Here is a 23,297-nt window from a genome sequence, read left to right on the forward strand (position 1 = left end):
GAATTGGAGATATCCCTCTGGTGACCGAAGGTCATTAAAGGCAGTATGAGCACACATCTTCAGGCAATCTGGCTTTTCTCCTTCTATAAATAAGGCTGGTTACCTCTGTGAGGAAATGACACTTATGCTGGAGTGTCCCCGACCTGACAGGCTGGCAGGCTTCTGTGAGAGTAAGGTGGATAAAAAGTCATATTGACATCGAAGCCTAATAAAAATGGTTCAAATGACCATTGACTAGAAGCCTTGGTTAAAACAAGGCAGAAGGGCCTTCTAGAACACCCCTGACCCATTTTACAAACATGAATATCACGACTCAGGAAGAGTTACTACATACATTGATGCTTGTGGTGAATCTTGACTATAATTTGCTGCCCAGAACCATTGAGGACCACCTGATAAATGACGTCTCTGACACAGTATCTGGGTTGAATAGAGCTTTAATTCTTGTGTACTGAGTGAAAGGAGAGACACTGTGGCAGCTCTTGCTGCACAGGAGAGCTTGACTGTCACAAGATCTGCTGGTTTGTTTGAGCTGGGGACACAGTATAAAGAGGTAATCTGGTGTGACTCAACTTGGCATCTGCTGGGATGAGGCAGGAGCAGCATGCCTGGTGTCTCTTATTATTAGGGTGTAAAGCTCACTGCTCTTTATTACTGAGTCCTCCAGCCCCAGCTTCATCCTCAGCCTCAGTGATATCCAAGATGATTATTCTGGAAGGACCCCAGCCTGGAAAGTCCAGCTAAAGAAACAAGGACACATTAGAATAGAGGCAGAGTGAATCCTTTGCCAAATGGGGCTATTTGGGACTTGCCAGGCCCTTTTCCATTTTTCTCTTTCATCCATAGTTCTCAAACCAAGTTGAAGACGACACCAACCCACTTAAGAGTACCATTACAACATGCCCATGCCTCTCAAGGATTTTTTTTTAATGCTGCTCTCTCGTCTCTTTTTTAAAATGGTCTCAGATGGACCTCTGTGGTCTTAACTGCAGTATTTGTGCCCAACCCAATGCCAAGTGTGATCTGAGCTCTGTGATATTTGCCAAGTTGAAGTTCTGCCTTTATGTTGTGAAACTGTCAGCAAATTGCTGCGTTGTATTATTTAACCACCAGCCACAGCTTTAGGAACAGTCCAGGGATTCTTCCAAGAACATTTTTTGTCACTTCTGGCCACTTAACATGTTACAGCGGGCCTGGCTTGGCAACTGTGGGTTAGGAGGTCCCAGGTCTCCTGTGAGAACTTACCGAGTCTCCCTCTCTCTTTCATTTTGTTTGTGGATCTATACAGGCAACAGCCTCAGATGCCCATCACCACAGGAACAGGTGTTGTGTATCCTGGTGCTATTACTATGGCAACGACCACACCATCACCTCAGATGACATCTGACTGCTCTAGCACCTCTGCCAGCCCCGAGCCCAGCCTCCCTGTCATCCAGAGCACGTATGGTATGAAGATGGACGGCGCAAGCCTGGCTGGGAACGACATGATTAATGGAGAGGATGAAATGGAAGCCTATGACGACTACGAAGATGATCCCAAATCAGACTATAGCAGCGAGAACGAGGCCCCAGAGCCTGTCAGTGCCAACTGAGGAGCTTTTGTTTGCTGAATTAAAACACTCTGACATTTCGCTCCCTTTCCCCCAACAACAACAACAAAGTTCTTAAAGAGCCCGCATGCATTTGTGGCTCCACAATACATCAGCAGAATGGTCTTAATTGCTTCGTAACGTGTGAGACAGATTACGTTTTCCTGATTTTTCATAAACTTGAGTTTTTGTCGTTACCGTTACTGTTGTTGTTTATTTAGGTGAAGACGTATTAAATATGAGACACCGGGACTTGGAAACTTATCTCTGCCCATCACCGTCTTATGAGTCTTACATTTCTGTCTTACTATTTTTCTTTTGGATGTTGACAAAGGGTTTAAGTTACTGTTTTAGATGGGGTTAAACATTCTCACTCAGGTATGCTGTGCCGGCTACAGGTTGTGAATGTGTTTTTATTCTGAATTACTTTAGAAAACAACTGAGGATTTTGTATTGTGAAACCGGACAAGTCCACGGCGTGAGCGGCTGCATATAGAACATGTTCAAAAGGCCTCGGAATTCCATTTGTTTCAATGTGTAGAATTCAACTTTGAATGTGCCAAACTTTTTTCATAACTTTTGAATCTTAACTATTTTAAAAGTCTTACAGGAGACACTGCAAAGTCTTAGACAATCTTTGACATCTTAAAATAAAATAGCAAACCACATTTTTTTTTCCAGAAAATGGTGAAGTACTCAGGAATCTGGAGACGAGATATTGTAAGGAATGAGCAAGGCTGCCACAGTGCGTGAACCCAATTGTGTTTGCCTCTTGATGTGCCATCAGTGTGTGGCGTGGGATGACATAGATCAGAGCAATCACCACACCAGACACCGCACGGTGGGCTCCCCTGTCTGAGACCACACCAGACACCGCACGGTGGGCTCCCCTGTCTGAGACCGCCTCTCACTACATCCATTCTTACCTTGCCTTTGCCCTGACATTCAACCTTAACACATTGTTCTCTTAAATAATTTATTCATTCCAGAATGTCAAGGGTCCACTTACTATTTATTTTAAAAATTATTGGTGGCATTAATTTAATATTTTTTTTTTGCCCTCCTTGCCCTTTAACCTCTTTTTCCTGCTGGATACAAAAGATGTACATAGCAATCCCATGTCCCCAGAGTCCCTGGAAACATTTCTGAAGTGATGCTAGTACATGCATATATTGTTGTTTTTAAAGACAAGTGTGTAGCTGGCTGCAGGGTTGTGCATCTGCGTCAAGGTATCCTACATTTAAACCTGTATGCCCCCAGGAGTCACCGTGACCTTGGGTCTTTGACTAGAGTTTCTCCCTCCTTGAGTTTTTCAGTAAACAGTAGAACCTGAGTTCCATTCAGCAGTGAGGGTCAGCAGTGGTCACTGCCAGTCAAGGAGCCTCTCACAGCCACTCTGAAGCCCAAGGACCATGGGCCACACGGGGTCTACTTTGGACCCGGCGTGCTGTCACCTTTATTGAGCTACCTGGTCCCAGCTGGCACATCCATGGAGATCTTTGCAAAACTCGAAAGGTTGTTAGACAACTCCGAGGAAAGCCAGGAAGAAAGGAAAGCACAGGCAAGGGAAGCATGGGTGAGCTGCCAGCTCCTAGGGACAGATGCGAGAGGTACCCACAGCCCCCCTGAAGACCTAGCCTCCAGTGGCTACTCGTGACCACTGCTGCTGTAAGCTCTTGCCACTGAAGGTGAGCTCTGGAGACAGAGACATGCTGCAGGGCTGAGAGGTGTCAGGGCTCCCTCTCCCATCTCCTAACTACAGGCAGTTCTACTGTTGTGAGTTTGACCATCCTGAACCCAGGCCTGTTGTTTACAGGGGGCCTTACCCAGAACCCTTCAGTGGGAGGTGTCAGTGAACAGTATAGCCTAGCATCTAAGCATCAGGAAAGAACAGCTCCATCAAAAATTGAGCCATTTTGTCACTTGGGAAAAAGTAGTAAAGCTTCATATTTATTTAAAGAGTGCTCCAGGCCATAGCTAATAGCAATAAAGTAGGTCTAGCCAAGAGATGACCATCTGAGTCATTAGCTGTGAGTGCTCTCCATAAGCTGTTTAAGGTACTGCTAGGGATGTTTGTTCTTGATATTAACTGGGGATTTTGTTCTTGTACATTGATTTCATATGAGGAGGGGTCACTTTTCAAAAACAAAATGAGTATTTATTATGTCTTACTGATTTCTCGGACTCTCTCTTCCTCAGTTTCTCCTCATGCTTCCCCACATCTCTTTGGCTTCTGCTCCCATTGGTATGTTTGTTTTTGTTTTTGTTTGTTTGTTCTTTTTTTTTTAAAGAAAACTGTGCTGCATAGGTAGAATGTTGTATAGCTAGCATTGTATTGTATGTAATTAATTTTGCACAAAGGCAAACATTTAGCACAGTAGTTAATTTTGTTTGTTTTTATGACCATGCCAAAATAATATTCTGGGCTAGTAGAGAACAAAAGACTGTTCTTTAGGATTGAAACTTGATTTTGCTTGTAGTAAGAAAAAGAAAAAGAAAAAAAAATCCCACACACTCACAGATGTCGTTTCGTAAGTGTTACAAGCACTGGATATAAATGGTATTTTTATCACTGACTAATGTGAAACTGGTATGGAAACTACATGAACAAAAGTCACCTGTTTCGACTCGTGTGGGCTTGCCTCACAGTTGCCGGATCTGAGTCATTTTTACGTCTTGTTATTTCATTTATTTATGCAAAATACATGTGTGTAGGAACGCTCTGTGTCAGCTCCAGCTCGGCCTCAGCACTGGGGGCCAGTAACTTCTAGCCATATTCTCAAGTGCAAAAGCTGTCCGGGAATGACTGGGTATGAATGCCTCTTTCATTGGCTCAGACAGTGATGCTGTATTCAAATCTAAATTTTGTGCATACACAGTTTATTCTATTTATTAGCCACACTTGGCTCTAAATATCCATGGGAATGGAGAATGACAATCACAGAGATCACTTACATCAGTGGGGCTTAAGCAAAGTTTTTATGACTTCACCATCTCATTTTTAGAGTTTTCTAATTGTGTAAATATAACATAGAAATAGAATTTATTTTTGGTTCATGAATTCCTAGTGACATATAAGTTATGAATCTTCTTTCTGTTCTCTATTCATATGTGTTGCTCCACACTAAGAGCTGGCCCATCACATTTCGTGTGGACAGAGAGTTATCAGCTTCAGTGAGGCAGTGTCTACCCTCAGCCAAGACAGCAGGACCCCTACCTGCTTCTCACACAGTCTGGAACCCGCTGGTCCCCCAGCTCAGACTCCCCCTAGTTCTAAATAGAAAGCTGAGGAGTTGCACACACTGAGTTTCCAGCAGAGTTAAAAGAAAGTCAGCTTGCTTTGGGAATCCATACCTGTCTGTCCAGATAGTTCTGTGGCCCTAGAATGGCAAGAAGCAGGAGTTGTAGTTCAGAGGTAAAGATCTGCCTGCAAGGTTAGTATAAACCCCACAGCACCAGTCAAGGGCAATCTGAAGTCACCTTCTTACAATGTTCCATTCCCCAGTTTACACTAGCTTTAAATCAGAGCCCAGGTTTGTCTCCATCAAAGAAGTCACAGGATCAGGTCTTTCTTTGTCAACTGGGAACAACAGCATTGATAGACAGCCTACTTAATAATGAACAGGTTCTATGGAACAGGAAGGAAGGGCAGAGAGGAAGGAACACAGGGACACAGAAAAAGGTTCTTCCATGGACATGAGAAGCCTAGTTGGCAATTTCTCTTCCTCGCTGGCAAATTCCAGGCCATGTTGTTTTCGCAAACACTCTCTCAACCTTTCAGGTTTGCATCATGAGCTATTTGATACCTTCTAGCCTGTCCTCAGCCTGCATTCCTTCTCCAAGGCTGACACCAGCTCTCTTCTCCAAGGCCTGACACTGACTCCCAAGCCAGCTTCTAAATTCAGGTGTGGGCTGCCAGTGCTGTTCCACTTGTCAAATGCTGGCCTCCTCTGGACATTTGCCCTGTGTGAGTGAGCCGGAGGAGTGCTAAAAAAAGGTGTGATCCCTCTAGGGCTGACACCAGGCTCCTGCAGAGCCAGGCTACATCTCTAGTATACAGTCTCTGAGCCAGGAGCTCAGCAATCAAGGGTGACCACCTCCTTCAGTAGAAACATGGCCTGGTCACTGCTGATGCCACTAAGGAGGGTGTTGCTTTCCAGTCACTCAGTTCCAATAAACTGACTTTACCAGCTCCTTAGGGAAAGGCAACACACATCACTTCATAGTTTTGAGCCATAGAAGTCCTGTACCAAGTGCCAACAACAGCAAAGATCTGCCTCTACAAGAATCAGTTGAGATGATGGCCAACCAGGTCTTCCTCTTTACTGAGAAATTGGCAACCAATTGGCTGGCTGTGCCCTTGCCTGGTGTGCACACTATCCTCTAAGGATCGGGCTGACCCTTGAGCTCATTCTCCAAGTGTAACAACAGTTGTGGCCTGGCTTGTCTCACTTGCCCTGCCTTTTCTTTAGACCCTCTATCCCTGATGTGGCTTCTTTGTGAGCAGGTATTCCTCCTGCCAATCATGTTGTTTGTAACGCTGCACATGATGGTGGGTCTGCACAGCAAAAGTAGATTGAAAATCATGACATTGCAAGCATAGTTCTTCTTTGTCCCCATTCTGACCTTTCCAAACACCTATAAACTGGCACTCTCGAGGGCAGAGGAACAGGGATTCAGGGAGGGATGGAAAAGTCAAGGCTTCCCGCAGATTTCCATCTATTGACAAAGAAGCTGGTGGAAGGCGAGTAGGTGATGTTTCTTGCTGGTCTTATTTCCACAGAACTGTAGGTGTAGAGTAGGGCTTCCATGTGTGGCACTCTGGGAGTCTGGGGGATGTGCAAACATTTAATTACCATCACTATACATTGCAGGTCTGCTGGTGTGCCTCCTCCATTGTCTTTCTTGGTCAGAGAGCATTTACTCTGTCTCCTATTAAAACTCAGCCTTCATTGTATCCTCCTCCAGCTTGTAGCACATTAGAATGTTTTTAGCACTTGTTTTTGCTCATTCTTGTATTTGCCATGTACAATTCTGAATTACCCTATACAAGCCTCTAAGCTGTTACTACATAACTTATCTTACTGTAACCCTTTTCTTTGCCTACATTGTAATTTGTTTGTGATGTATATTGTGAGATTGTATTCTATGTTAATTTAATCAGCACAACTCACTGACATGCTGGACTGACATGCTGGCTGCTGTTTTGAAGTATAAAGCTTGTGTAGGGCTGTCCGGACAACTACAACTCTGTTGCCAAGGTACTGTGCATTGGTTCCCATAGCAACACTGTGGGTGTGACCCTTGAAACTCTAGGGACATTCGGCACACCCTCCAGTAAATTTTAAGTGCAGATTTTCTTTGTTGAAACTCTATGAATACCACAGGTACCTACGTGGCCCATGGCTGGTAACTATTTTGGGCAATTAGAAAAACAAACAAGCATTAAAAAACTAGTGTCTATTGCTGCTTTGAATATGTTTGAAAGTCTGAAAATGTAAATAGTTTATCAAAAAAAAATCTTGTACAGTCCAGTGTAAAGTTTTTAAATGACCTGAAGGGTTACCATCACAGCTTTCCCACACTCTCCTCTGGATAGTGATAAAGAGAAGTTTGCTAAGGACTTAAAGAATTGGGAAAAAAAACAACAGAATCTCTTCAAACGCAAAGGAGTGGATCACTGCCCCTAGCTTTGTCACATACACAGACCTCTTGGATCTTATTGGACAGTATTGGCATGAGACAAACTCAGCATGGAACACCCTCCAGTGGGACTTGTCCAGGGCTTTCCAGCTCTGCCTCACAATTAAGGGACAGGATGAGATAGAAAGGCGTGCTGTCTTTGTCTATCCTGGAATACCTTGGCACCTTAGCTACTTTCCCCCTCTTTGCACAAGGTGCTTTCCCGGTATGTGTTAGACACGCCATCCTTGGGTGATAATGTATATGCCATGAGAGGGCTCAGGCCCGCGGGGGAGTGTCTATAGGAACTGCCTATTTATGCTCATTTACCTCAAGACTGTCCTCTACCCTAAACTAGTTGTCATCACTCCATCTTTTGTACTGCTGTTGACACTTACCAATTAAAGATAAATTTTGTTTTATGACCTCTGTGTTTGGCTTAATCTGTGCCCTCAAACCCTTCCTCCACAGAGTACAGCAAGACCCAAACTTATGGACACCTCATGCTAGAGCCTGGAGGTCCCAAGCGTCCTACATGGTGTCTGCCTGAACTCACTGCAGGATGGAGGGGGGGTTGGCCTGACAGCTTCACAGCCCTTCACCTGCTTCCTCTTATAACCCACACCACTGCAACAAGAAACTCTGTGACTTTTGATAGGAGGAAGGAGCAGGTGTGGATTCTTCCAGAGAAGATGAGAGGGAAAGTCTCTCCCTGTCTCCTGACTTCTTTTTGAGCGCGAATGAGCTAGGACAAATGTGGAAGCCCTGGGCACCAGCCTCTCTAAGCAGAGCAGCTTACTGTGCATGAAGGTGCTAAGCATATGCCTAGTGGCTTCTGCCTCCTACAGGAAGCTCCTTCTACAGTTCGTGCCCCCAGAGGGAACTTCTGCTCCCAGTAATAGTGGCTTTTAGGGTGTTTACACACAATTGCATGGGGCTCAGAGTCTGAGGGGCCAGAGTGAGTGGGCCTTAAAATAGACTTGTCAAATCAGAGCTACAGCAGGCCAGAGTAACAGAAAGCGTGAGGGCCAGAGACCCAGTTGCTTCTTTTCTTGGTATTCCCTATACAAAAGTCCTCTTTAGAGAGAAGCCAGGAACCTGTGAAATTTTATCCCAAGCAAGTTGACACAAGCTGATTAAATCTGCAACCATGCATCTCAAGGCCTCCCTCCAACACCCAAAGGCTTTTGCTGGTTTGTTTTCTGCTTTTATGGGGGTTTGTTGGTTTCTTTGTTTTATCTAGGGTTTCATGTAGCCCAGAGCGACCTGAAACTTACTGTGTAGCCCAGACTGGCCTTGAACTCACTAGGATTGAGGTGGCACTCACATGCCACTACCCCCACTTGCCCATAGGTCTTGAAAATCCTAGGTAAGCCTGACATTAAAGAATGGACTTAGCAGTCACAGGAGTCTGGCTTTGTTAGCTAACTCAGTATTCCCTTCTGTCAAATGGGATCTTAGCCTCTACCTCTTAGGGTGAGAGAGCTGGGGATGGGAGCAATATGGAGTGAGGTGGCAGGTATAAGATATACAGCCACAGGACATCACGGAGAGCCTGACCACAGGGCTACCTGCTACCTCTGAGCCCACCTTTCTCTCTGGCAAATGTCTGAGCCAGAGAGAATGGTGGGCTGCTACCTACTGAGCCGAGTAAAGGACAAGGCCTGTCTCCCTCTTCCAAGCTGCTTTCTCCCCCAAGCCATCCACTGCCACAGCCTTCACAAAGCCAGGCCTGCCTTCCTGTGCTTTCCTTTGTCTTTGGCTTGTCACTGAATACCACTTCCTCCCTTGACAGCCAAACCTCTGCTTACCCAGTCTCATCTTGCACGTGATCCTAAGTACCCACAATTCCTGGCTGCTTCTCTCACACTCTGCTGCTTGTTTTCCAGCCTGGACCACACAAAATTTCCCTTCTGAGGAAACTCTCACCCTTCTGTTTAGAAAATTTCCACTTGTTTTTGACTCTGCTTTCCATTCCCATGTCGTCTCATGTTTTTCTGAGGATGAGACTAAAACTCAGAGAGGTCAAGTCCATTTCCAGGGTTTCTGGCAGTGTGCGTGTAGCTCTTTCCTTAGAAGGTTCCCTCTGACTCTTAATTTGTTTTATGTATATGCCTACCTGTATAGACATTGTATTACTTTTCTCAACATCTCTGACTAGTTCTTGACAAAAGCATCCTATCTTGGCTCAAAGTTTGAGGGTGTGGTCCATCATGGCAGAGGAAGCATGGCTGCAGGAGCCTGACCGATGAGCATAGTGCATCCACACTCAGGAAGCTAAGGAGAGCGAATGCTGATAGTCCATTCACTTTATCCCTTCTATTCAGTGTAGGACCCTCTAGCCCATGGAATGGAGATACTCACATTCAGGGTGGGTCTCCCTTCTGGTCAACTCTGGAAACTCAACTCACAGTCACACCCAGCAGTGTCTTAGAGGTGGTTCCAATGGCAGTCAAGTTGACAAGGACCAACTGTGACAGACATTCTCCCTCCGGTTGCCCCTCATATGCTGTCTAACTGTTCCTGCACCCAGGGTAGAGTATGGCCTATTTGCCTTTACAACATGGCGGGTGCTGTATGTTAAGAGTATACTGCACGTGTGAGAGAAAGAGGGCCAGGCCAATATTGTGTCTTCTTTTATAACTCAGACTGCAAGTCACAATTCGCACCCAATTTGAAAGTAAGGAACACCAACTTCACCTCGTTGGGGGAGTTATGGAAGAAGGGTGTGGATGTTGCTGTGACCCTCTGGTACATCGTCTGCTGTCTGAGGGATCTGCCTGCTTACCCTTTCCCTGGCACCCCACCTCCAACTACGTCTTCCCTCCACAGGACCTTGCATGGGGCCAGTGTTGACACCAGTGCCTGAAACTGACATCAGTGTCTTAAAACCGAGCTGTGGCCCAACCCTGCCAAAGCCAGTATGTTGTTACCAGGTCCCCCAGGCCCCAGAAGAGGCCAGCACCGAGCAAATAGCTCAGGGGAGGCAGAACATTCTCAAATAATTGTGAATTAGAGGCATTGAAGTTATTACAACCTTGAAGAGGGGGGTTGGTTCCCTCTAAGTCCAGATACTTACAGAAATGTTGAACCAGTTTAGAATCATATTATGGTGAGTTCCCTGGGGGTATTTACAATAGAATTTGACTAATATTCATTCCTATACAAGACCATCAAAGAAACTAATGTCACTCATCAGCACAATACCGGTAGCAACACAGATCCTATATTGATGTTTCAGTCGGCACGGCAACAAAAGATGCCTTAAACAGCAATAATCAGCAGAAAAGCCACAGAGTCATAGAAAAACAGTTTAACAGTTTTCTGGCTCAGAAAATATTGGTGCCGTGTTCTAAACAGTCCTTAAAAGACCCACTCGTATCACCAACTACACTTAAAATGTGAGGTTGAAAAAAAAAACAATGTAAATCTCAACAAAATCTTCAGAGTTCTGATCTTGGGTCAAGGCTGATAGGCATTGTCATACACACTCAAGCAAGGGTGGTTACTACTGCAGTCTTCACTTTGAAACTTATTTATAATTCTATTGAAAGTAGCAGTACACATGAATTTCTGGTGAGCCCTCAGAACTCCTTTATAAGTATCATAGGGAATGGTGACTCTTTCTATGAGTTGCCCAATAGTGCAAGCCCCCTCTGCCCTTTGGAAACTAAAGAAGTACTGTTATTATTATTAATGGGTTGCAGAGACAGGTGTGAAAATTAAGACAGAGGGAAAAAAATCCAAAGAATTGTATGATCACTCAAGAACAGTCAGGATACTGAGCCAGGGATAAGCCAGCTGTTCAGCCATGATACACTATCCTGCTGTCAGGGCTTACAGGGAAATTAGAATGCATTTAATTGCAAAAAGTAATCATATTCTATATTTGGATAAATACCCCCATAAAACCACGTGCGATTATTGCCCATCTTAAAGAAGTTAATTCACTAGGGAAAAATGCTTGTGAATGTTGAAAAGAATAACACCTGCTGAATGCCTGGACTTGGGCCACTGGAGAAATAAGTAAACCCACCAGTGGCCATAGTTCCCTGTGCCCAGGCCTCAGCACCTGGGAGTCTCCATTTGCAGAGGTAACGAGGACCTCCACAGGTGCCAGGAAGACAGGTTGTGGGTGTGCTGGGGTATACGAGCCAAGCACGCCTGCCCTGGACAATGCTGTGGAAAACATAAGTGGCTTTGGACCTTAAACTGTGTCAGATAAGATGCACCAAGGGGGATAAGTCTGCAGCTATAAATACAGCCCAGAAACTGGATCGGCTTGTAGGCTGTTGAATTTCAAATGCTTGCCAAACTGAGTGTGATATCTGGGGCTCTCTATTTTTGCAATGCTGCTGCAAGGGGTGGCAAAAGTCCAGTTAATCTAAACAAGAAAATCCGGGAAAATGACAAGCAGAAGAGGTAAACTGGCCCATCAAAACTTGGAGCTGAAATTAACTTGGTGAACTTTAATAGGCTGCTAGGAGGAGTTTAAATGGAACCCGAGTCATCAGTGCAGCAGCGCCTTAATGCTGACAGACTAAAGAGAGGATTTGCTAGACAAGGCTGAAGATTGATTAATGACTGACTGACTGACTGACTGATTGATTGATTGACTTCTGCAATATTAAGATCTGACCAATCAGACATGTAAGTTGCAGTCAATTTTCTGATTGGCCATCTGTGAAGTGCTTGGTTCAGAGAATTAAAGACACCTGAGACCCTAAAACAAAAGAAATAAAAACCACAAAATATGGGTGAAGTTGGGCTGGAGAGATGGCTCAGTGGTTAAGAGCACTGGCTGCTCTTCCAGAGGTCCTGAGTTCATTTCCCAGCAACCACATGGTGGCTCACAACCATCTGTAATGGGATCCAAAGCCCTCTTCTGGTGTGCCTGAAGACAGTGACAGTGTACTCATATACATAAAATAAGTAAATGTTTAAAAATATTGTTGAAGTTAAATATCAGTTTATTTAGGCTATATGTTATTGGCTACAAGTGATGGGAAGGAAGCCAGCTTAAGCGGTTTACAGAACAGAAAGGGATCAGTGACTTAGGTAACTGAAACATACACAAACACATACATACCCACTCATGCATATGTACACACATGTGCATACACACATACATAATATGCACACATATACACAAATACACACAAATACATACACATATATACAAGCATATATACGCATACAAACAAATATACATATATGCATACATACATACATACATGTACACATGCATATGTAACACACATGTATATACCACATATATTCCATATGGCTTCAGGTCTGGTTGGATAGAGTTGTTCAACAAGGCTGAATGGAGACTGTCTTCATCTTTTCCTGATTCTAAAGTGAGAATACTCTCAGAAGTCTCATCCCATGGGGCAATGCTCCCCAGTTCCAAACTTCTATAAGGTCAGCTTTGAGCTGAACAGCAAGAAAAACCTGTTCTTTCTCCAATATATGTTCCAGACTTATGGAATTCAGTCTCCTTGGGATGGCTTGCATGGCATGACTGTGGCAGAGCCTGTCACTGTGGCCCAGGACAGGAACAGAAGCAACCCCTTCCATCATCATATAGACTGAGTGGATGAAGGTTGATGTCCCAAGAAAAACCAGGTGCCCAGAGAAGGGTGCTGGGTTGGGTGTCCCCGTGCCTTGCACAGGCAAGCCTTTGTTAATAGCAAGTGGAGTCTCCAGGCTTCTTTTCAAGGGACCCAGTCAACATCACCATGGTCCTGTGTGAGCATTGATCCCCTGCATTGTTGGCAGCTTGGTGCTGACTTCGCCTGTTCATCTTCAGCAAGTAGCAGTCTTCAACATGGTTCGTGTCAGTCACCACACAGAGCTATCTGTCTCCAGTGTACCTGTCTTCTCATGAGAGAGTGAATAAAGCTTTGAGACCAAGGTCTTACTTAAGGTAGCAGTAGAGAGTTAGCTTAGAGCACATGCCTCTGACTCTCTATAATAATGCAAGGATTGTTCCAGAACCTCTGATATTAGGACTGAATCTAAAGTTTGTAAATTTATTCACTTAATTCAATTGTCATCCTGGAGGCTTACTTCTGAATATGTTCGCCCTTTGCAGTTCTTTCTGAACTCTAGATGGCAGATTCAACTCTGTTGTTCTGATTCAATCTGGCTTCTCTCAGCTTCTCACTGAATTGCTCAGCTTGGCCTCAAACTAACATTCGAAATTTGTTCTGATCTCGCTCCTAGTTCTCTGGCCTCAACTGCCTCTGCTGACCCATACTGAACTGCATGAACTCACTAACAAACTACACTCACTGCACTGCACTCACTGCACTACACTTGCTGCACTTACTGCACTGTATTCGCTGCACTTACTGCACTGCACTCACTGTACTCACCACACCGCACTTGCTACACTCACTGCACTGCACTCGCTGCACTCACTGCACTGAGCTCACTGCACTCACTGCACTGCACTGCGCTAACTGCACTGCGCTAACTGCACTGCACTCACGGCACTGTACTCGCTACACTCACTGCACTCACTGTACTATACTGTGCTCACTGTGCCCACTGCACTCCACTTCACTCACCACACTGCACTGACTGTGCTGTGCTCATTGCACTCACTTCCAACTCCCTGAAGAATTCACTGACCAGCCTTCACTCTCCCTATGCTGCTCTTAAACAGCTTTTCTCCGAAGAGTTGGCATGTCCTCTCTATGACTCATTCTGTCAAATCTTTCTCTGATTTGTCACTTTGTCTGTCCCTCAACTAGATAACATTGTCTGGGATTAAAATTGTGTACTAAAGGAGTCCAGCCAGAGAGATTAAAGATGAGTACCAAGGGCATATCTGTATTTAGAAGTTCTTTCTTTGGCTGTAATCAGAGCAGTCATGTTGCTGGATTAAAATTTCTCTACAAAGTTCACAGAATAGACCTTTATCTTTCTTACATAAAAATGGTATTCTCTAGAACTTGGGCCTGCTTCTTTTGGGGAAATAGGTAGGCCTCATCTATAGGAAAGCTTAAAATCTACACCAGAGCTTGCCTATGAGTTACCTTTGCTGTGAAAAACCACCGTGTCCAAGTCAACCTAGAGAAGAAAGGGCTGATTTGTACTTACAGTTCCAGAGGGACGAGTCCATCATGGCAGCAAGTGGTGGGCATAGCAACAGGTATGGATGCAAACAAGAACAACAACAACAAGCAAACAAAACAATCACAGTTTGAAATACAGTCACAAAGCAGAGAAAGATAACTGGGGTAGGGCCAGGACTTAAGCTTTGGAATTCCACCTCCCCCACCCCCACCCCAGTGACATACTTCCTACAGCATGCCACACCACCTAAATCTCCCCAAACCACCACCAACTGGGGACCACCACCAACTGTCAAATACCTCAGACAATGGAGGACATTTCTCATTTAAGCCACCATAGCATATCTAAAGACTGTAGCCAGTCCTCAAATGCACTTCAACATGTATTTCTGTAAGGGAAATCTTATTAAGACACAGCTCCACCTCCTTTTAAGTGCATCACTGAGGCTACTTCTTTTATGTGCATGACAGAGATGAGTAGATGCAATCCAAAATGTGTGAGAAGTTAGGCTCTTTACAGAAAAAGTTTGCCACCCCCTACCTCATCTACCACCCACCCTGGTGACCCATGATGGCTTATCTTCACTGTCAACTTGATTATATTTAGCATCACCTGGGAGACTGACAATGCACATCTGTGGGTTTGTCTGGGATGGCTTTTGGAGGTGAGAAGCTAAAGGGAGAAAGACCCACCTGAGATGCGGGTACGCTGTCCTGAGTACTGGATGATCCAGGGAGCCAAGAGAATGCCAGCTCCCCCTTTCTCCGCTTTTTGGTAGCTACATGGTGGGAACTGTTCTGCTTTGCCACACCTTCCTGCTTGGTGGACTGGTGCCTCCAAAAGATTGAGTCAAAAGACTCCCTCCCTCTGCAGACTGTCTCTGTCAGTGGTTATTTTGACCACAGTAACCAAGAGGTGTCTGGTAAGAGCTCTGTCTCTGAGCTTCAGCACAACACATCTCTAGCACTATGGATCAGTGACAACCCCCGGCTCAGATGTCTCCCCATGGGTACTCCATCATGATCTTCAGAGAATGAAAACTGAATAGGTAAGGAGATTTTGGAATGGGCCAGCTCTGGGGGAAATCGGGCCACACTCCAAAACACACAGGAGGGGGAGGCATGATTCCTAGGTAGGTTAGAAAGTCCCATGACTCCCTGGAGCTAAGCTGACTCCACCTACAGAGAAACCTCAGAGAAACTTAGCTCTCAACCATGGCTGTGTTTGGTAATTTATTCCTTTCCTACCAGGCAGAGGTACCTACCTGAAATCTCCAAAGGCTACTAGTGAGTTTGAGGATGACTTTAATCTGTTGCGGAAATAGTTGATTGAGCTACTTTCCTATTGAAGACTTGATGTCAACACTCAGTCATCCAAACTTAAGGACTGGGCATCCTAGTGCTCTTGGCATTCCCCAACTCCCCTGCTTTCCTGATAGTCCTTCAGGGTCTCCAGGCTTTAGGAGTTCCTTCTGAGCATGAGCAAGTGTCACTCTCTGGACTTTTACATCCAAGTCTATCCAAGCATTCCATCTGTGGTGCTCTGAATGAGAAATGCCCACCATACTCTCAGACTTTTGAAGACTTGGTGCCCAGTTGGCCCTTCTGGAAGAAGCTTGTCCCTGGGGACAGGCTCTAAGATCAAAAGCTTTGCCCTAGTCAAGTTCACTGTGTCTGCTCCCTGTGTGTGATTGCTGATATCAGTTCCAGCTCCCTGCTCCAGCCGCCATGCCCATTTTCCTGCCATGCCTTCCCACTACATTGGACTCCTATCCCTTTGGAACAACAAGCCCTGATAGACTCATTCTTCTCTAAGTTTCCCTAGTCACAGCAACAGAAAAGCAATAACACACCACCTCTGGCTATAATGGCCTTTCTCAAATGGCAGCTGTAATCATGCCCCTGCTGAAAATCACTGTGGAGTTGGAACCACCTCTGCACACCCGTGTCTGACCCAACCCTAACCCAGCCATCCCCACGCAGGGAGCTGCTCACTTTGTCTCCAGGTCATCTGCACTTAGCACTGGGCCAGTCTCCTCTTCAGCACAATAAATGTTTACAGGACTTAAATAAACACAGCCCAAGCTCTCATGAGCTTACATTCCACCATGTAAGTGGAATGAAATCTGCCAAGATGCTACACGTGGGCAATTCCAGGCCTCCAGATGACCTCACTTCCTTGTGGCTTAGAGTTCACTAGGTGTGTTCCCTCCCCTTCCTTCTGGTCTTTCTCCATTAGCATCCCCCTGTTCTCTTTCCCAGAGGAAAGCAAACCTGATTTTTGAATTTTCCAGGGGTGAGAAGGCATATCACACTTCCTACCACAACTTGGCCCAAACAAGACACCCAGGTCTTCAGTCACCTTGCCATGCCTTTGGAGGCCCAACTCATTTTTAGGTTATGAACTTTCAATCTTCCAGAGTTTTCCGTGTATTTAGTGTTTTTTACAGCAGCAGTTGGTTTTGGGGGAGGGGAAGCAGTGCAGGGGAAGAGAGGGAGAGAAAGTTTCTTTGGTTTTAGCATTACCCATACTGTATTAGGTGTGAATTTCTAAGAAATTACGTGGTGGTGAGGTTATGATTTTCACACCATGGCTGGAAGCAACATGAAAATATTGCCTAATGCAACTCCACATGGACATATGAAGTTTCATTCCACCTCATACATGCAATTAAGAGGCTCACATAATGAAGCTCTGTGTGTACAGCGAGGCAGAGGACTTTTGTAGGTGAAAGATAGCCAGTCAGGGTACCAGACTGGCAGTTTAAAGACCTAGTCATTAAACAAAGGCAGCTACAAACGGCCTACTCTAGCCCTCTACCCCTAGCCCTAATGTCTATTTTCTGGTTGTCTGTTAAACAGATTTATTGACGGGCAGGATCTGTTCTAGTTTGGTTTCTGCTGCTATGATAAAACACTAACCAAGACCAAGGTGGTCAGGAAAAGGTTTATTCAGTCTCCCAGGTCCCAATCCATCACTGAGGGCAGTCAGAGCAGGAACTAAAGACAGGAACCTGGAGACAGGAACTGGAGCAAAGGCCATGGTGGAATATGGCTTCCTGGCTTGTGTTCTCTGGGTTGTTCGGCTGTCTTCCTGACACATCCCAAGTGTACCTGTGTAGGGATGGCACAGCCAACACGAAGCGAGACCCTTCTGCAATCACGAAAAGGCCCCTAGAGATTGTGTATTGGCCAATCTGATAGAGTTCCTCAACTAAGATTCCCTAAGTTGAGGAGATCAAGTTATGACAGTATTCTCTTGCTAAAGTGCCTTGCTAGATCATCTACCAATGCAGAGGGGTGGAGAAAGTTCTGAGCTTGGAATCAAGAAGGACAGATTTCAGATTCTACTTTGTCACCTGGGTCAACTCAGTAAGGAGCACTCTCTCTCTCTCTCTGTCTCTCTCTGTCTCTCTCTGTCTCTCTCTCTGTCTCTCTCACACTCTCTCTCTGACTCTCTCTGTCTCTGTCTCTCTGTCTCTGTCTCTGTCTCTGTCTCTGTCTCTGTCTCTCTCTCTCTCTCTCTCCCTGAAGGTTTCAGCCCCAGATGAATGAAAAATGAAATGAAATAGGACAGACATGACTGCTAGGTGTGGTGGAGAAGAAGGTTAACTGTAGATAAGACAGAGAGCATAGCCAAAGGCAGGGACATCTGGGAAAGTTCAGAGTGAACAGGACTCTGAGTTTGGTCATGTGTAGAGAAGAGGGAGGGGAGAACCAGGGGAATAAAAGGTAGAAGAAAAAGTCTGGGTAACTCAAACAGCTGGAAAAGCATCTGGGAAAAGGGCAGCCCAGTCTCTGGTTTGGAGAAGTTTAGGGTAGAGGGTCACCATATTCCCTGTAACAATCCTTCCTGTAACAGGAAGGGACTGAAGAATACTAGGATGTGTTAAATAGGCACCCGGTTAGCCTTTTGTCCTGGGTTTGAGACCCACCTCATAGTAGCAAGTTGGGTCTGTTGCAAATTCAAGTTGGAGATTCTGACTGTCTCTGAGGATGGGATGGGCAGGACTTGTTCTAGCGTGTCTTCCAGATGACTGGCACTTTCTCCAGGCTGAGATTCACTCACTCCACTTTCTTTGTGTAAATGAGAAAATCTGAGCCCTACACAGCTTAATAGCATAAGAACTGAAAGACTCATAAAGCAAAATGCAGAGTAGATAAACCGTCTGAAGAGATCTGATCCATTACTTCAGAGAGTTACCCATAATCCTTTAGTCTGAGTTCTCCACATCTGGACATGAGAGGGGACTGGAAAGAGAGATTCAACTGAAGATTGACTTAGAACAACAGAGTTCTTGCAGTGTTTTAGAACCAGTGTTCAGTTGTTTGAATATTTACTGAGGGGCTAACCTACATGATGCATTGTGTGGGAACTGGGACAGTGTTGGGTTAACCTGTCCTACACAGATATCAGCTTAGTTCCAGTACCCAGTCCTTTGGGCCTTGTCTTCCTCTTCACTGGAGCACAACATTCTATTCCTCATTTTTGGAACTCCCTCTTGGTTGGGGTTGCCAGGGGGACCCTCAACCTTCACTTGAATGCTAGAACATGAACTGTTTGCTCAAACTTCCTTGCTCATCTGCCAGTGAGTGCTGGGCCCCAGGGGACTGCACTCAGCTTCCGAGATCTACCTCCATCCTAGAGTTGGGTTTTGCAGGGCACAAGCCCTTCACTCTTCCTTGAAACACCTCTGGCACATAGCAGAGACTCTGACATGGTGCAGATGTTCTTCAAACCCAAAGAAAAAATTGCTTCTTCTCCAAGCAGATGCAGAAGGCCAGTGCCCCTTTCAGCACTGAGAGGACAGAGGCTGCTAGCCCCACAGCACCCTGGAGATGGCGAGCATCATGTCTACATGGTGAGTTCAGCAGTGATCCACACAGAACAACCCTGTCTAGCTACTAGACTCTAACATGACTTTCTGTAAAAAAGAAAAACCTGCAGTGGCCTAAAGGCACCTCTGGCCACAGGTGCTAGTTCAATGTGACCAGGGGCAATGAGAACTGATTTTTGTTTTATTTAATCTTGCTTTTTTATTGCATTTGTTGGAGGAGCAAGGTCTCATGTAGCCCAAACTGGCCTTGAACCCACCTGGTAGCATAGAATAACTGAATTCCTGATCCTCCTACCCCCAGCTCCCAAGTGCTGAGATTCTGGGGACATACTGCCACAGGCCAGCAGTGCCACTTTGGACCTCATGGATGACTTGAACTGTAGGGTCATTTTAGGAAGAAGCATTACATACAAAAGCTTGCTTGGGAATCTTCAAACAAGCCTTTCCACAGCTGACAGCATCAGATGGGTATTTCTGCTCTGGGATCTACCCACATCCATAAAACAGCCCGAATTAAGCCCAAGAAAGAAAAGCACAGCCCAGCAGCTCATGGAAAGCTGGATCCCAATAGTTAGTCTCAGTCATACCCAGTGGGGCTACATGAACACAGGTGGATTCTTCCAGCAGGTATTCATATTTCTAATGTCTCCCATATGGACCTCTTTGTCCCATGTGAAACCAGTTGGGCCCATGGACTATGAATGTCCTAAAACATTGATCTGGATAATGTTTCTTTCTTTTTTAATGGTTTTAGAGCTTTATTATAAAAAGACAGGGGGAAAGAGAGAAGGTAGAAAGAGGGAGAGAGGCCAGCCATGGCCATGTGGAGAGAGGGGGAAAGAGAGAGAGGGAAGAAGTCTAGAGAATAAGAAAGGTGAGAGCTTAAATAATGTGTTCCTTTCTTTAAAATTTATTTTTTTATTGTCTGGGTGGGGACCTGGAGACCTACAGAGGCACATGGTTCAGGAAGTGCCTGTGTGAGTGTCCTTGGTGAGCTATGAATGTGGCACAAGGCTCCTTTGAGTTGTTGGACAAGAAGCTATCCAGTCTGTGTCACTTGCTGGGATGCCATAGAATGTGTGGATGGAGAGAGCAAGGAGGGGGCTTTTGGAAGAACCGTTTCCATCAAGGCCTCTGGCCATCCACACAAGCAGAGGCCCATATCTCCTGCTCCTTAAAGATGGCCATTCTTGGTAGCCTAGCCTGGAGTCTCCAGAGGGGCTCACTTTCTGAATGCAAAGGAATGAGCACAGCAGGAAGATGAGCCTGGGAGGCAAGACCAGAACAACTCTATACAAGAGTGGGGCTGAGGGTGCCATAGCTAGGGGGTAGCACACTTGGGGTCCTGAGCATCCAGCAGGCCTGTGCTAGGAGCTGCCAGTGAACTTGTTTATGGAGAGAGGCACAGAAGCGGCAGTGGTGAAGTCCAGAGTAAGCAAGAACAACAAGCATCCGTTCTAACAGACCACCCATTGAAATAGTGACTTTGGGGAAACAAAATCGAACATGATCACAAGGAATACCTGGAAATGCATAGCCGCATCTGAAGCGTGCAAGTGTGGTGTGTAGCTTACAACCTGAGTTTCACTCACTTAGAAAGCAGGTGTGTCTGGGCTGCACAGGGGAGGGGCCTGACCTATTAGACAACCCCCACACACCAAGGGTCTGAGGAAGTCTAGCCTCACATAGCCCAGGGTGAGAGAGCTGAGTTGCAGCATAGTCATGTTCCCTTAAAAACATGTCATTTGCAGCCAGCTTTTATGACTTGCCATTGGATAGATGACAGGGCAAGCTGACTCTGTTTAAAAAACAAGCAAACAAACAAACAAAAAACAGACCTGGGATCAATGGATAGACAAATGGGAGAGGCAGGGAGGTGGGGAGCAGAGCTGCCATTTGCAAATGAGTTTGTCATTCTAGGAAGGTGGACTTAAGTGCTTAAAGTCTCCTTTTAACTGAAAGTAAGTAGAAGGAGGAAACAATAAACAGTAACAATCAATGAGCTAGAAGATAGAAAGCAATGGGGGAAACCAAAGAAACCATCAGCGGCTTCCTCTCCGAGGTCAATACAATTGATAAACCTCTACTGAGGCTGGACTGGAGGGAAAGAAGGGATGTAAACCCCCTGGACAACAGGAAGGAGACTGCAACAGATAAGAGAAAACTGGGGAAAAATGCTTTGTGTTTTGGTCAATGAATTTGAAGTCTTAGATACAGAGGGCAATTTAAAAATTAGCAAGGAGGTTCAAAAAATGGTACGAAATGTGAATAATTTTCTAGTCTTTAAAAATATTTGATGTTTTGTGGTTAAAAACTCTTCCCACAAAGAAAATTCCAGGTTTGGAAGTGGCATTGATAAACTCAAGTATGTAAGGAAATAAATAATGCCAAGCTTCAAGAGTTTCTTTTAAGATTTTAGTATTACCCTGATATTAAAACCGGGCAAAGACATCACAAAAAAAGAAGGGAGGGAAGAAGAAAGGAAGGGAGGAAAGAAGGAAGCAAGGAAGGAAGGAAGGAAGGAAGGAAGGAAGGAAGGAAGGAAGAGAAGGAATGGGTGTTGGCATTTTGTCCAAGCTCTGCCCCACAATTACCTGGCAATAGCCAGGTGTACCTGACTCACTATAAAAGGGGCTGCTTGCCCCCTCCTCTCTCTTGCTCCTGTTCCCTTCCCCTCCTCCCCCTCCCCCTTCCCCCTCTTTCTCCATGTGCTCATGGCTGGCCTCTACTCCTCTCTCTCTCTCTCTCTCTCTCTCTCTCTCTCTCTCTCTCTCTCTCTCTCTCTCTCTGCCTTTCTCTGCCTCTACTACCTCCTCAACTCCCCTCCCCATGCCCTAAATAAACTCTATTCTATACTATACTGTCTCTGTGTGGCTGGCCCCTCAGGGGAAGGGATGCCTCAGCATGGGCCCCGCAGAGGCACCCCATTCTCCCACACCATACCACGACTCCACCAAACATATCTCTGGTCTCTTTCTTTTTATAAAACACAACAATGGGTGGGTGTGATGGATGAAATGGATGGGCGGGATGGATAGACAAAGGGAAGAACAAAAACTTGATCAACATCTTTAGTGCATGTATGCAAGAATCTTTGACATGTATGCAAGTGAAATTCCACAACGTACCAAAAGAAAAATTAATCATGACCAAGAGAGGTTTATTCTAGGAAGTCAAGATTGGTTTAATATATTATTTTTATTTATTTCTTCAGTAATTTTGTTTACTTTCGTATGTAATGTGTGTGCTTGCATGAGTTAACTTGTGCCATGTGCATGCAGCCACCGTAGAAGACAGAGAGGGTGCTGGATTCCCTGGAGCTGGAGCTGCAGATGGTTGTGAGCAACCATGTGGGTGCTGGGAATCAAATCCTGGTTCTTTGCAAGGGCAGCCAATGAGCTTAACCACTGAGCTATCTCTCCAGTCTCTTGATTTAATATTTTTTAAAGCAATACATGTAATTTACATTTAAAAGAACAATTGAGAAAACCAATATTATTACCTAAATTATACAGGAAAAACACTCAAGTCCCATCAAATCTCATTTTTCTCAGTAAACTTTTAGTGAATTAGGAATAGAAACAAATTCTCTGCCATTCCCTGCCCTGTGTGTATGTATGTGCATGTGTGTGTCCACACATGTGTATGTGTGTGTACACGTGTGTATATGTGTGTGTGTCTGACCTCTAACTCACAATCTTCCTGCATTGCCCTCTTCATCATGTGCCTACTGGCAGGTACCACTGTCAGAGGTCACGTGACTGGTGGAAGTGAACACTCTTAAATGGTAAAATACATTGTTATTATAAAGTTTGAGCAGAAATGTCCCCCTTAGACTCATGTATTTGAGCACTTGGTCCCCAGCTGGTGGTACACTTTTTGACAGTTATAGGATCTTTGGTATAAGAGGTCTACGTGACATATGTAGAGGGCTTTGAAGAATGTTGGCTCACTTGTTTCTGATTCAGCCCTGTGCTTCTCGATTTGCTAATGTGGGAACAAAACTGCATGGTAAGCGCCAGCCACAAGGCTTCATGCTTTCCCACCATGAGAGCCTGCCTCCCATGCACAAAGTCTGGGTTCTTGTCCAAGTAGTGCATAAA

The 23,297-nt window shown here is 45.2% G+C and overlaps 1 protein-coding gene across 14 annotated transcripts in view; it reads left to right on the plus strand.

Annotated features, from left to right (window-relative positions):
* Sox6 (SRY-box transcription factor 6) overlaps positions 1–7,696 on the plus strand; it is a 592,637-nt gene extending 584,941 nt beyond the window's left edge. For all 14 annotated transcript variants that reach the window (XM_085841377.1, XM_085841381.1, XM_085841379.1 and 11 more), the window contains one exon: positions 1,289–7,696. In XM_085841377.1, the coding sequence (XP_085697503.1) occupies positions 1,289–1,592 (304 nt within the window). In that variant the 3' untranslated portion in view covers positions 1,593–7,696. The remainder of the gene's footprint in view (positions 1–1,288) is intronic.
* The last annotated feature ends 15,601 nt before the right edge of the window (positions 7,697–23,297 follow it).

This window comes from Mus caroli, unplaced genomic scaffold (assembly GCF_978045245.1).
Source record: "Mus caroli unplaced genomic scaffold, Mus_caroli_1 scaffold_8, whole genome shotgun sequence".
In the NCBI taxonomy this organism is placed as follows: domain Eukaryota; kingdom Metazoa; phylum Chordata; class Mammalia; order Rodentia; family Muridae; genus Mus; species Mus caroli.